Below are 14,106 nucleotides of genomic sequence, written 5' to 3'. Positions count from 1 at the left end.
TGTTTCAGTTTCAAGGTAAATACACAGTCATGCACACAATGTATGTCACCCATCTGTCATTCATGACATGTCTGATCAAAATATTTTGATCGCTTCAATTAAAAGTTCCCCAAACTAGACTACTTCACTGTAGACCTGGCTCAAAAGGTTCCCGGCCACATTCTTACCAAGTTTTCATGTATTTCTCCTGTTGTATTTTAGGACAATACAATTAGAAAAGATAAATGACTTGCACAGGTCATCATTACCACATTACACATCATTACCACTAAAACTGAGCTGAGAAAGTTTCCTAGTCAATAATTCTTGTTATACAGTTTTCAGCACTGTTCCTCTTGCAACTCTGGCTAGAGGATTAAGTCCAAAGTAGATGTTATTAGAGATGATGTTTTTAGAGAGGATAAATGAACTGACTTTTGCCCTGTGCTTAACAAGAAAAACTCCCTGAGCACTTTCACTCCTTTTTTTTCTTGCTGTTTTTGCCATGGTTCATACGAAGTCACACCATCATGTTTTTTTATCTAGTACAGAAGGCACACATTTCTTGTAGGCCATGTATTAGGGCCAACTCAAGCTTATATATACCTCTAAAATTCAACAACAGCCTTGCCAGGAAATCAACAAGCAAGAATCTAAGCAGAAGAGCTTCTCTGAATGCCTCCACAGAGCACATATTAATTATGAAGAAGACCATATCATCAGGCTCTTTGGGGCTATTGTCTGGGGCTATGTAAAGGGTGCCCTGTGACTAAGCATATTGAAGTCCATTCCTGGTGATGTTAGTGGTCTGCAGCTTCAAAGACAATGTAATGACTAGGTTCAGAGGACTGAATTTCCTCTTATACTTCTGCCTGCTCTATCTGATGCTGTATTTGATTGGTAAGGATTTTTCTAGCATAAATACATTTCACCCTCAGTGAAAAATCCATGACCTAAGTCATTGTAATGTGTGTAATGTCTTCGCTGTATATAGTTGTGCTTACAATGGAGAATATTATCCTGCAATTACTTTGAAATGTGTGCATGAAGAAATGGAACGAGCATAATTTTGGGGGACTGCTTTAGCTGCTGGAGCTGAGGCCCGGGTGAAAGTGTTGCATGAGCAGTCTAGAAGCAAACAAAACGTAACTAACCGCAAGAGAGCTAAGACCGCTACTCGTGGGGAATAATTTACTAATCAAATTTAGTCTCTTTTTCCATTTTCAATTTGTTTGCAAGCACTTTTGTGTCATTCTACTCAGTTTTAGTCACTTGAAATAATTCCCTGGTTTGCAGGGCGTTCACAGCCATCTCATTACAAATAGTAATCTACAATAGCCAAGAATTAGATTTGATTGGATACATATGTCAGCTAGTCTTATTTCTGTTCTCTGAGTGCCGCTCTTGTGACTGTATTTATAAGGCAACTATTCATGTTTACAAGTTCAAAATGGAATTTCCCTGAACATTCTCTGGTATTCAGTTAAAAGGCTTTGACCTTCAAAGGTTTGTGCTCTACTGTTTATTCCATAGAATATGGGAAAAAAGGCCAGAATCTCAGCTAGAGCATTTTTCTTATTTGAGATTATATATTCTGTGGTAGTTTTACTATCAGCTTCAGCTTGGAAAAAGAAGTATCGTAGTCCAGCTTGGTGACAGAATACAAACCAAGGTCCGTCCAACAGTGTGAAGATCAAATTTAATCTCCTGCAGTGAACAAGCTTGGCTTTTCTCTCTCCCTTTTTTCTTTTTTCTTTTTTTTTTTTTTAATTATTCAGCAAAGTTTCAACTCTCCAGACCTGTAACCAGTATCCCAGTATTGCTGGCTTATGTAGAAATTGATTAAAATAGCTTTGGTGAAGCCTGATGTTCCAGGAATCTGCATACAATGCTCCAGAGGAAGTGACAGAGTTAAAAAATAAAATAATAAGAGCCGGAATGTCATGACTTGGATTAGGCCAAATTAGGCTAGACGATGTCAAGACATAACGTGAACCCAGAACTGAAAAAAAACAGCTGAATGAATGAAGATACTTTTTAATAGTTTTTCTGTTCGTTGTCAAGGACACATCCTTCTTTTGTTTCTCAATCTGATGGCTTAAACAGCTGACAGTTCTAGCAGAACGTTTTTTCATCAGAAAATACTGCTGAAATTCAGTGATAGTATTTCAATATTTACAATGTTGCATTGAACACCAGCAGATTTTCTGACAGCCCAGTCTCCTGGAAGGGGTTCCTCCCATATCTTTGGGTCCTCAATATATCTGGAAAGCCAAAAAGGAGCTAGGATCCTGGAAGCTGTAGAAATTTCCTGCATGCAGGGATTCAGCATAGCAACTGCCATAGCTTCTAGACACCCAGGCTTTCAAACTCTCAGCCCTGAGTGGGCTACCACAGAGATGTGCATTGCAGCTTCCCAAAGTCACACATTTCCTTACCTTGCTACTTGCTATTCCACAAGGAATACAGGTCAGGTAGGATCACTGCAAACTTCAACGAGGGACTGCACTGCCTGATCCGATTCTCAATCTCAGACTTTTCCATAGAGCAGGAATTGCCATCTCCAGGCACCTCTCTATTTAGTGTGCCTAGTGCCAGACCTCTGCTTGGTATCTATTGATATCTGTGCTACCTCCTTAATTTGTGGATGCTATTATTGTTCTAAGTCTTAGTTCACACCCAGTTTTACTCATCCTTTTTCAAAGGAACATTTAGCATTTTGCTAAGGCCATTCCCATTCCAGTGCAGTACCAAGCAGTGTTACTCTGAAATGCAGCAATTCATTCCCCCCTCTTTAAGCACATCTTGATGCGACAAGACATTACTATAATTACGACAAACCATCTGCCTTAAATTTAGGACCTTCGTTTACCAAGGGGAAACTCTTCTTTACCTTTCAGTGATGTTTTTAGCAGTTTGCAGGAAGCGAGCATGATCATTCTCCTTCAGTGACTGTTCGGCCTGAGAGATGAGGGACGTCGAGCGTTCAATGCACTGTTTGCAGTTTGCAATCTGCTGAGCCAGTTTTCTCAATCTCACCACCTTGAATGGAAACATAAGAAACTGGTCACATCTCTAAGGTCACAAATCATGATCACATTTACACTTCCGAGGCAGAGCTGTCATGCAAAGGGGGAGCTAGGATGAATGCCTTTCCTGACAAGAGCTGCTTTCATGCTAGCTGCATGGTGAGCTCCTTCCACTAGCCACATAACATTTTTTTAAAAGGGACAAGCACAGCCTTTCTGCTTCAACATTTTCCACACGGAAAACAGCAGAGGAGAGCCAAAACAAGCACAGCTGGCCTATTTTCCTGCAGAAGAAACGTCATTTCCTGGCACTTTCTGCTTACATGATAACTAAAGGCTATTTAGATAACCATTTCCCTGAGGTGATGAGATCTGTTAAAAAGCAGCTCACGGATTACCTACTTTTTACTCATTACAGAGGTGATTTTCATAAAAGTCATCTGAAAATAAATATTGACAAAAAAACTTGTTCTCTTCCACTAACAACATATATTTGCCCTTTTCATTATCTGCTTCTAGTCAGGCATGGTGTTTTCTTGTTGGATGTTTTTAACTGGAGAAAAGCACAGCAGCACTGAAGACCTGATTATTATTACTGCAAGCACATGTGCTGGAGATAAACACATTAGATGTGACTGCAATCACTAGCTGAAAGGCTAGGGAGGGGCACAGTCCATCCGCCACTTAAAGACAATGTTGGCTAGCAAAACTTTTGGTTCCTGAAAGCTCTGTGACTCCTTCCCATTTTTATCACATCAGGATCACCACTACCTCATAGTTTGAACAGGAGTAAGAAAAAGGAAGGAAATTAAATAAATCTATAATTCAGAAAAACGTTAAGACCCAATTACATATAAAATGAGGTAACTAACAACTAAGTGGATTGGCAGAAAGATCCAAATTTATAATCAAGATAACATTCCCCATCTCAGTAATTAAGGCACAAACTTTGAAGTTGCTGAGTTTAATTTCAGATATACTTGTGACAGGAGTTTTGCATCCTAAGCGGAGAGGAGGGTATCATGTTGCACCTATACAACGCCAGAAAACAGTAGAAAAACTAATTTTTTGGAAAACTTTTAAAAGGAAAATACTGACCAAGGGATGAGTGTCCTGTAACTTTTGTATTTCTTTTAAAGATTGAAATAATAAAAAGAAAAATGCTGGGAAAGCATGAAGATTTTGATAATGCTAACGATCTGATCAGCTTCTCAGGCGAACTAATGTCATGCCACATTTGCTGTGCTGTGGAATATTCTAATGAAGATTCTTTTGAAATATGGTCTTTGAAGAAAGCATCCCATAATAACCTTCCAGTAAAATTTGTAAGGAGCATAACCTATCAAGGAATCTGTTCTTGCAAAATCATAGACTCACACAAACATTAAGGCAGAGGCAGACCTCAGCAGGTCTCTAGTCCAACTTCCTGCTCCAAACAGGGCCAGCTCTGAGGTCACACCGGGCTGCTCAGGTTCCCCAGCCTCTCTGGGCAACCGCTTCCGTGCTTAACAAGCTTGACAGAAAACTTACTTTTTCCCCCCGATCTCCAGCCTGAACTTCTCTTGTTGCAACTTGTACCTGTTGTCTCTCTCCCTCCTGCCACATACCACGGTGAGGAGCCCAGCTTCGTCTCCATGACGACCCCTCGTAGGCGCCAGTGGGGGCTCTTCAGTGCCCCCAAAGCCACCCCTTCCTAAGGCTGAGCAAGCCCAGCTCCCTTGGCCTCTCCTCACAGGGCAAGTACTCCAGCCCCAATTGCACTGGGGGCTCTCCACTGAGCTTGCTCGTTTGTCTTTCCTGCACTGAGGGGCCCAAAAATTGGACACAGTACTTTAATGAGTGGTCTACCGAGTGCCACGTAGAGGGGGACAATCACCTCCTTTTATTTACTGGCTACACTTGTGTTCATTCAGCCCAGAATGCTGCTGGCTTTCCTATGCTGCTGCCTCATGTTTATGCTGTTAAAGACTAGGCTGTATGATCACCTTGGGAAAGACTCAACAATTGAAGTACTCATGTCAGTGAAGGAATAGTGGCCAGGTACTAATTTTTCACAAACACATTGTGAAGTGTGTTTAGAACAAATTGTTTAACAGTGTACTTGTACTGGAATACACATTAGACACTGGAAAGTGGGGAACAAGATGTTCTCTCTAAATGTGTATGTATGCAGACATCATACTTTGGCTTACATCAGTCTAAGCAGGGGAAGGTTCATTGCAATAACAACTAACTCATCCCTTTATTTTGCCATTAATTAACCAACCAAACAATGAACTGAAATAAATGTTACCTTGTGAACTTTTAGCAATTAGAGAGCATCTCGTAGTTTGTGGGCTCTACATGTGAACTTAGTTTTTTGGTTGCTTGATTTTTTATGTATCTTCTTCAGGAACGCAACTGATGATAAATTTGAAAAGGAGAAGTGTCCCCTCCCTTAGTGGCAGGAATGGCCTCTGCACTAAATTTATCCTATCTGTTCGATATATTTTTTTTTCTCGTTAAATGTTCTGTAAGTTTTTATAGGTATTGATAGGTGACATTATGAGTGGAGCTGCACCGCACTGAATCTGCAGCCTTGCAGCCATTAGCTAGAACTGGACTGTTTCCAGCTCTGCAGCCATAACCATAGCCCTATAGACAAATTTGCCATGCTCTATCTTGCAGAAAGACTATGGAGAGCACACTAAGAAGGCACACTGGGCTGAATTTCCTGTGGCTCTTTAGATTTGCTGGCCAATACAAAGAAGGAGCTCCCTGAGTAATGCTTAGCAAGTTTTCATGATGTGTATGAAAAATGCCTGAACTGTAGTTGTTACAGCATTTACATACTTGCTTAGAAAGGACTGGCCTGATTCCTATCTTAAGAGCAAATGACCAGCTGTAGAGGTGAGATGTGGAGGCATCGGATAGAGGAATTACACTTTCTCAGAGCACCTCCTTAGCCAGCAGCAGTCTGTTGCTCAAAGACGTCCTGAGCCTGAAGTGGTATTGTGGGATGTATTTTTGTATGATTTTTATTCATTTTTCTAATTTTTATTCAGTCTGTTTTATTCCATGAATTAATCTAACTGTATTTCCAACCCATGAAATCTTTTAACGTCCACAACACTTTGGGGCAAGGTATTTCAGAGCTTAGCATAGCCTCTTTTGGTATCAATTTTTTGTTGCTGAACAAAGAATGGGGAAAGATTCTGATACTAGCAATAATCACATAAAGTTAGAGTCAATCATATTCTAAATCCTGCATGCTGTGACAGACTTTAGAATACAGCTTAGTAACCAATGAATTCATTAAAAGCAACCTATGTATATAGCACAGATCCAAATTAATGGAAAATTTTCTCCTTCGTTGGAAGTGCAGTTGGTCTAACTGAATAGAGAAACAGAGTAGGAACAATAATGCAGAAGACATTTTGGAGACATCTTTTACATTTTGAATAGAACTATATTTTGATTCTGTCATATAATATACAGAAGCTGTAGTTTCAAACATGTTTAAGTCAGTCCTTGCCTACAGGCTTTTTATTTCAAGTTAATTGGAATACCTTGACAACTGAATGAGCCATTTAAACTGCTCTTGACTTTCCTTTCCCGAGCTTTTCCTACATAAGAAGAGTTTATATTTGACTTAGTTATTTTAGCAGTTAAAGAGTAAACAACATGTACCAAGTAAATAAGAACGCTAATTTAACTTTAATATGTTTCTGAGTTAACAGGCAGCTAGCTCAATGGGTTTAAATTTGAATGAATATCAGGGTTTTTTCCTGCCCATTACATTTTTCATTAACAGTCATTACTCCTCAGTAATTAGAAATGTATACTTCATTTCATTTACTGTATGTTTTTGCATATATTTTTTTCTATTAAAAAGTTAGATTTCCTATTCCCAAAAAGACAACTGAAATACATTCTTCATGTAAAATTATTTTCTATGAGTATTTTAATAAAAAATTAAAGTATCTAGACTAATTTATTCATGTAAATAATTGCCAGCCACAACAGCAAATGCTGTGGCATAATGAAAACTTACTTTGGGGAAGTGCTGTCAAACATCTAACAGAGTGAAGGAAGCATTAATTAGTCATCATTTTATTAACAGCTACTGATGGTAAAATCAGTTCAGTGTTTGTCCTTAATCAAAATCGCATATTGAAAGAGAAATGCTCAACAAAGTGGTGACTTTCAGCCTACCACAAAATCACAGAATCACAGAATGGCTGAGGTTGGAAAGGATGGAAAGGTCCTCTGGAGATCATCTAGTCCCGCCACCCCACCCAAGCAGGGTCACCCAGAGCACCTTGCCCAAGACTCTGTGTTGACAGATTTTACTCCTTCTTATCTGAAAGAAGTAGTGGCACAGCAGTATATCAGGACTCTTACAAATTTGTATTAATAACACCTAAAGTCAAAAAGTTGTAAGCATGTGGAAGCACTGTTGACCTACTTGTGACCTAAAGTAGAAAAGCTCTTACCTTTCCTTCTTTGATTTTAGTTCCAATTATTTGTCGCCTTTGTTGAATTATTTCAATGAGCTGGTCACATTCTTCCATCAGCTTTGTTTCTTGGCGGGATGCGTTTACCTACAAAGCAAACCTTTTTTATTAGCAAATCTTTTAAAGTTATTTTCCTTTTCATTTTTCTAATTTAAAAGTTGGAATTTTTAAAATATGGATTTTGGCTTTCTTTATTCTGTGTATAATTTATATGTTGTTTGGCTCCTCCTGTCTTGGATTTTGTGAAACACTGGTTACCGAGTATTTTGTTTGTGTCCTTTGTAAGAGGTAAGACTAGGAAACAGATACTTACGGCCATTTCTAACTCAAGTGAGAAAAGTCTGGTCCTGCGAGGTTTGAGTGATGCCAGTTACAGCTGACATGAGAGAGAAGTGAAAGCTTTTCAAGAGGCGTTTAACATGTGATGGATTCAAACCTTGCATAGGACCGAAGCGAATACTAATGCATATAAGAACATGAGTACTGCATTAGACAGTTCATCTAGTGCAGTATCTTGTCTCTGATAGCTGCTAGTGCCAGCATCTGCTAGCAATGCATGCTGAAAGGCCAAGCACGTATGATCATTCCCATGGATATTTTCTCAACCTCTGATCATTTGCATCTCAGAGTCTTCCTGAATCAGACATAACTTCTACATATTCAGTAACCCTCAGAAGAGCTCTCTTCTGTGAACTTACTCAGTTCCTACTTCAGCCCCTGTAAACTTTCAGCATCCCCACCATCCTACAGCAATGAGCACCACGGCCTAACTTGCAGTTGCGTCAACAACTGTCTCCTGTAGGTGTATTTGAACCTGCCTCCTGCTAGCTGCATTTAACGACTCCACATTCTCTTACCTGAAAGGACAGTGAATTACTGATGCCTATCCACAGTGTTTGTGCCACTTCTGATTTTATTGCTCACTGTTCTATCACTGTTTGTAGGGCTTATTTGCCCCACAGAAAAATCTCACATGATTCAGTTATTCCTTGTATGAAAGCTTTGCCATACCTTTGATCATCCTTGTTTTTCTTCTCTGAGACTTTGCCAGATCTGCTATCTCCTTTCTGATATGGAGAATAGAACTGTACTAAGCATTCAAGCTGCAAATGAACTAGGGATTTATACAGTGGCACGATACGTTCTCTATTTTGTTGTGATACCTTTCATAACAATTCCTAATATTCAGTTTGCTGAATTGAACGCTTATTGTTTTTTGTTGTCAGTGTCCACACAGAGGTTTCTAAAAGATCAAGTTAGCAAAGATTCAAGTGACATTGCCAAGTCATGTGTGTTTGAATGTCATCTTTTATTATTATTATTTTTCCTCAGCAATGAATCAGTTAGAAAACAATAGCTGTGCTTATGTACATATCTACAGTATATCAGCTGCTGAAACTGTTTTTCAGTGCAAGAAAAAACTGACAAAGAATATTAGCTTTCTATGGAAAATGTTGACTTTTTGTCAAAACATAATAAAACTTAAAATAGAAAAGTTTTGGTTCCCAGTTGAAAATGTTTTGTTTCTAGGGGAGACTGAATTTTTCAATGAAAGGTCAACATTCTGTATGACAGGAAAAATGAACTTCCCCACCAGCAGTAGCGGGCATAACTTTTATGCATGTGCAGAGAGACAAAGGCAAAAAGTTCCAATCATGTCTAGAATAAGGAAAAGTAAAAGGAGTGATTTTAGAGCTGCGTTTCCATACCCACTTTGCTCAGAGGTGTAAAGAAGTCCTCAGACCTAGCCAATTACTCCTAGAGCCAGGTCACCTTTTCCATTGTGCTGGCAGAGCTACTAGTGAACCAGAACAGGGAACAGTTCCCTGTGAAAAATAACCTTTTTTTCCCCCTTGGTTATTTTCAGCTAGATGAACCCCTTGATCTGCCTCAGCCTTCTACTTTTCCTTCCAGCAATATGCTTAAACATGCATTTACCTGTAAGCACATTACGGAGCTCATTAAGATTAAGCAAACGCTTAAATATCTAAATTTGGGCCAAGGCCAATTTTACAAATATCCATCTTATGTGAAATACATTGCACCCTCCAGGGAAAAAGGGGGCTTGTTTACAAAGCCTTGCTTTCATTAAGGTTTTGGATTATCCTTCTCAAGCCTTCATAAAATTAAAGTTTAATCACATATTTCATAGGCTTAAATATTAATAAAGGTATCAGGATTATAGAGAGAAAATGTATTTGTTCCTGGAAGGGGTCAGGTGGTACTGAGGGTGCTGCAGAGCTCTGCGCACAGTAGGTGAAGATGTAGAAAGGTCTCCCACCATGCAGCTTTAGGTGCAGCTGTTTATCTGCCTCGGTTAGCTATTTACTCTGCCAGGCTTCCCGACATGGTCCGTAAGGGAGGACAGCACATGGAGCAACTCGGACCCAAAGTCTCTGGTAGCGCCTGTCCGAGTGCTGAGGGGACCTAGAAGAACTAGTCAATCAACACATCAGGCTTATAGAAGGGACGAAAATTGGGTTCTCTGAAGACTGTCCCTCCTGGTCCACCTCTTCTCACCATCCCATTGCCCCAGCTGCATTACACTTCCCCCTTACTCACTGTATTTTGGCATGGATCTCTGCAGGGCTGTTTTCAACAAGCTTCTCAATGCACAAATTTCCCCTGCCTCTGACTCCTGTTTTACTAGTGGATTTAAATCCCATTAAGGAACGGGGAATTCCAATTTGATGCAGTCTAGAGCAACAATCAATCACATTCACTATAAATGAGCGCAATTCTTTTCATGTTGATAGTGAGGCCAACTTACAATAGAGTTGAATTTGGCACTTCATTACTGTAGTGCTTCGTAGGACTTTTGACTAGTTTCCACTCAGAGTGTTACTTCTATCACCATTTATATCGTGGATTCATTTATTCTAGCGGATCAAATTAATTTGGGGAGTAATTGTCACATCACAGAGAGTTACAGGAGGGTTAAATCAACAATGTTGCATTTAGTGCTCAGTTTGGTTTGAAAATAAAGTAGCAACTAAAATTTTAATTTCAAAAACTCTAGACAAAGGAAACCAAAATGCTTGCTAAAACCTTCGGATATCTTACACGTTGACTGCAGACTTGTCTTTTTCTTTGAAATCTGAAAAGTACATTCTTTTATAAACTTTATGTGAAGACATTTCAATTTCATAGCTTTCATGAGTTCATTAAAAGTAGAAAGAATATTCCAAAATTATTTGATATGCCTGAGCTTAGTATTAAAAATATCATTTAATTCTGGGGGCTTTTCTCAAGTTAAAGTACTCCTTAGTCAGATTTTGAGCCTACAAGACCTCTGATTCAGTAATAACTTTATAATTAAGCATACCCCTAAATTTAGGTTCAACACATTAGCAATGGCCCTGTAGGGGCTATTTGTGAGATTAACATTGAATATTATTTACCTGTATATTTCTGAGGAGTCAAACCAAAGTGCCACAGGCATGAAGCAGGACCCTGCTATACAGGTGTTACAGAAATACCAGAATAAGACTTTGCCTTCTGCTCAAGTCCTTTGATGAACAGCAACCTTAACAATAACTTCCAGCTGGGGCTGGCCAAGGAATGTGAGTGAAAATACTTGAGGTTTTATGTTCTATATTTTTCCACATTAAAAACAATGCCTCTTTCCAAAGAATTCATTAAAAGAGACTGAGAGCTGTATTAGAAAAGTCTGGAGACTGTGTCACTCACTTTGGTTGTGGGAGGCTCTGAACTGCGCAGTGAACAGACTTCAGTCTGGGCTTTCTACATCTAAGATGAATGTCTCTTGTTTAATCTGAGATTTCCATTGCCTAAGAGTTGATGCTGGACTTGGGACTTGGGACTTGGGACTTTCTGTTGAAAATTTCACTGACATCAATGCACTTAGTTCTGGCATCAAAATAGTTCATAACAACGTGTGGCCAGACACATTGTCAACCTAAAGCTTGGTACTTTGTTGATATCATTTTAAAAACCTGCTCTTCCGCACCACAAAACTATTTTAAAACTAACCACAGGCCTTGCTACAAATTAGCAAAATAATGGCATTTTCTACCACCAAGCAAACAGAAAAGGACTGATTCTAGACATTTTGTTTTTATTGGGAATTTATTTATATTTCTGTAATATCTGATGACCTCAAACAGCCCTTTCCAGGGCGTGTTTCCAGGAATCTTTCCAGATTTTTCCAGACAGATAGATAGGGACTGCTGGCTGAGCCTCAAGGAATGGGTGTAGGAAAAAAAAAAAAAAGAGAAAAATAGGCGTTCCTCAGATGGAGGAAGGAGCTGGAAACCACAAGCTCTCCCAACCCAAAGGGAGAAAGCAGCCAGATGTTTCCAGCTCCATAAGCTGAGAACTGCTTTGGAAAGTGTTCTGCTCTCCGAACAGGCTTCCTAGATTTTCATCTTCAGAGACCCGAGTTAAATTGCAGCTTAGGTCATAAGAAAATGAACATGGTGGTTTCAAAGTCCCCAGCAGATGTCTGGGAAATCACGAAATTGCAACACGACTAGCAGCTCAAGGTTACAGCAGATCTTCTCTGGCTAATTCAAAGGCAAAACAGCGCGTCATGGGGCTAAATTCACACCCATGAAAACTTATGTAACTAATATACTGAAATCAAAGGATTTTCCAGTGTCTCTGCCGAATTCCCCTTGCAGGAGCACAACTCTCCCTCTGGGATTCCTGTTTAGGTGAGGCAGTTTCATCTGCAACTAGAAACGCCCAGTGTCCCTCTCTGAAAAATACTCCCCAAATGATGAACATTATTAGACACCCTAAGTTAGGGGTTTGCCTGGGTTTTTAAAACTATGCCGTCTGAGATAAATTCATCAAAAACTTTAGTGATAAAGCGATTTTTATTCACTAGTCTTTCACTTGTTATGCACAATGAAAGAAAGTGGGTTGTAGAAAAAGTTTGATGTTTGGAAAGTGAGGTAGGCCACTTGAAGTTTCAGCTTTATCATTTAAAATCAGTCTCGAAGCCTCAAAAAATTAATTACTTTACTGATATGGCCATACAGGTAAAGAAGAGGTATTAGCTTTTCTTTATGGGACTGAGGTTGGATGGTTATAGAATTACTGTATGCCTAGAAATAAAGAAAAGCATCAGGAAAGCAAATTGCAATGATTACACTTAGTCTACAACTGTAACATTATTACCCTGTGTTTCTCTCTAGATTTTGGGCCTGAATTCCTTCTTAAATTAAACCCAGAAATTGAGGAAAAAAAATCAAAACACAGAAGGTAGTTAAGTATCCAATTCTTGATTACATTTAATGGCAGTTAGATACCTGTTTACCCTAGAAAAACAGCTTTCTTTGTTACAGAGATGTGGAACCTGCTTTCTGTGAGAGTGCCTAAATGAATTAAAAGAATATACTCATCTAAAGATATAGGCCTGTTTAATTTTTATTACTATGTGTTATAATGTGAACAACAACCTCCATTCAGAAAGTCGTGATACATTGAAGTCACATGTTAACATCTTCCGTGTTTCATTTACTTATTTGATGGAAATATAGAGGACAATGATTCATGCACAGCAATGGAAGAATTTTTCATTCAATGGAAGAAATTTTCATTGGTGCCCAGCAACAGGACAAGAGGCAATGGGCAGAAACTGAACCACAGGAAGTTCCATCTGAACCTGGGGAAAAACTTCTTCACTGTGAGGCTGACAGAGCACCGGAACAGGTTGCCCAGAGAGGTAGTGGAGTCTCCTTCGCTGGAGATATTCAAAACCCGTCTGGATGTGATCCTGGGCAATGTGCTCTAGAGGACCCTGCTTGAGCAGGGAGGTTGGACTAGATGATCTCCAGAGGTCCTTTCCAACCTAAACGATTCTGTGATTCTGTGATTCTGTGATTCTCTTTTTTTTTTTTAAGATGGCCAGGCTGAATGGGCGTTGTGGATTCCAACACCTTCCATTTCATATCCCTGTTTGATATTGTGTGTTATACAATCTAGTCTTCTGTAGAGCAAATGCAGCTTGGAAGAAGCCTTTCCTAGATTTTATCTAGTCCAAGAGTAACACTGATTTTATCTGTTATGACAAGCTGTGCCTTTGGACATATGTGATATTAATCAGCTTGCCATCTGAATGACTCACCTATAACTCCTTTATTCTAAACTGGTGCAAGAGGAAGGAATGGTCATCTCCCATTTCAACTGTACCAGGGGCTTTGTTTTTGTTTGCATTCCACATTTATCTCTGATCAGGAGACCGGTATCTAGAGGCAGTCTCAAAGCAGGTTAAACAAAGGTCAGTGCAAAAATAAAGCAGCTTACTCTGGCTACCTAGGAATTTTGTGAATGAAGAATCGATTGGGCCAGGATAGCTAAATGCTTTGGGTCACGCTGATAAGAATATCTGCCCCAATCTTGAATAAAAGTAAACCTTTTAGAAGTTTGAAATGCTCGTGTTACTTATTAAAATATTATTTTTATTTTTTTTTGTCCCACTCTGCTTTGAAGCAGACTGTTGGGTAACTAACCAGCAAAAAAACCCAGCACTCCTCTAATGACATTTACAGTCTAATTTGAAATAAAAAAACCCACCCCACAGAGTCTCAATGGAAAACAAAGAAATTGGTTTCATAAGAGTTCCATGAAAACAA

General features: G+C 39.2%; 1 protein-coding gene across 8 annotated transcripts in view; it reads right to left on the bottom strand.

The window, feature by feature from the left end:
• The window catches only part of MID1 (midline 1), a 249,004-nt gene that overhangs the window by 24,779 nt on the left and 210,119 nt on the right, over positions 1-14,106 (bottom strand). For all 8 annotated transcript variants that reach the window (XM_068920754.1, XM_068920773.1, XM_009683677.2 and 5 more), the window contains 2 exons: positions 7,484-7,591; positions 2,873-3,021 (listed from right to left, as the gene is read on the bottom strand). In XM_068920754.1, coding sequence (XP_068776855.1) covers positions 2,873-3,021; positions 7,484-7,591 — 257 coding nt within the window. The remainder of the gene's footprint in view (positions 1-2,872; positions 3,022-7,483; positions 7,592-14,106) is intronic.

Source organism: Struthio camelus, chromosome 1, assembly GCF_040807025.1.
Source record: "Struthio camelus isolate bStrCam1 chromosome 1, bStrCam1.hap1, whole genome shotgun sequence".
In the NCBI taxonomy this organism is placed as follows: Eukaryota; Metazoa; Chordata; class Aves; order Struthioniformes; family Struthionidae; genus Struthio; species Struthio camelus.
The sequence above is the reverse complement of the archived record's forward strand: the minus strand, read 5'-3'. Positions and strand labels throughout refer to the sequence as shown.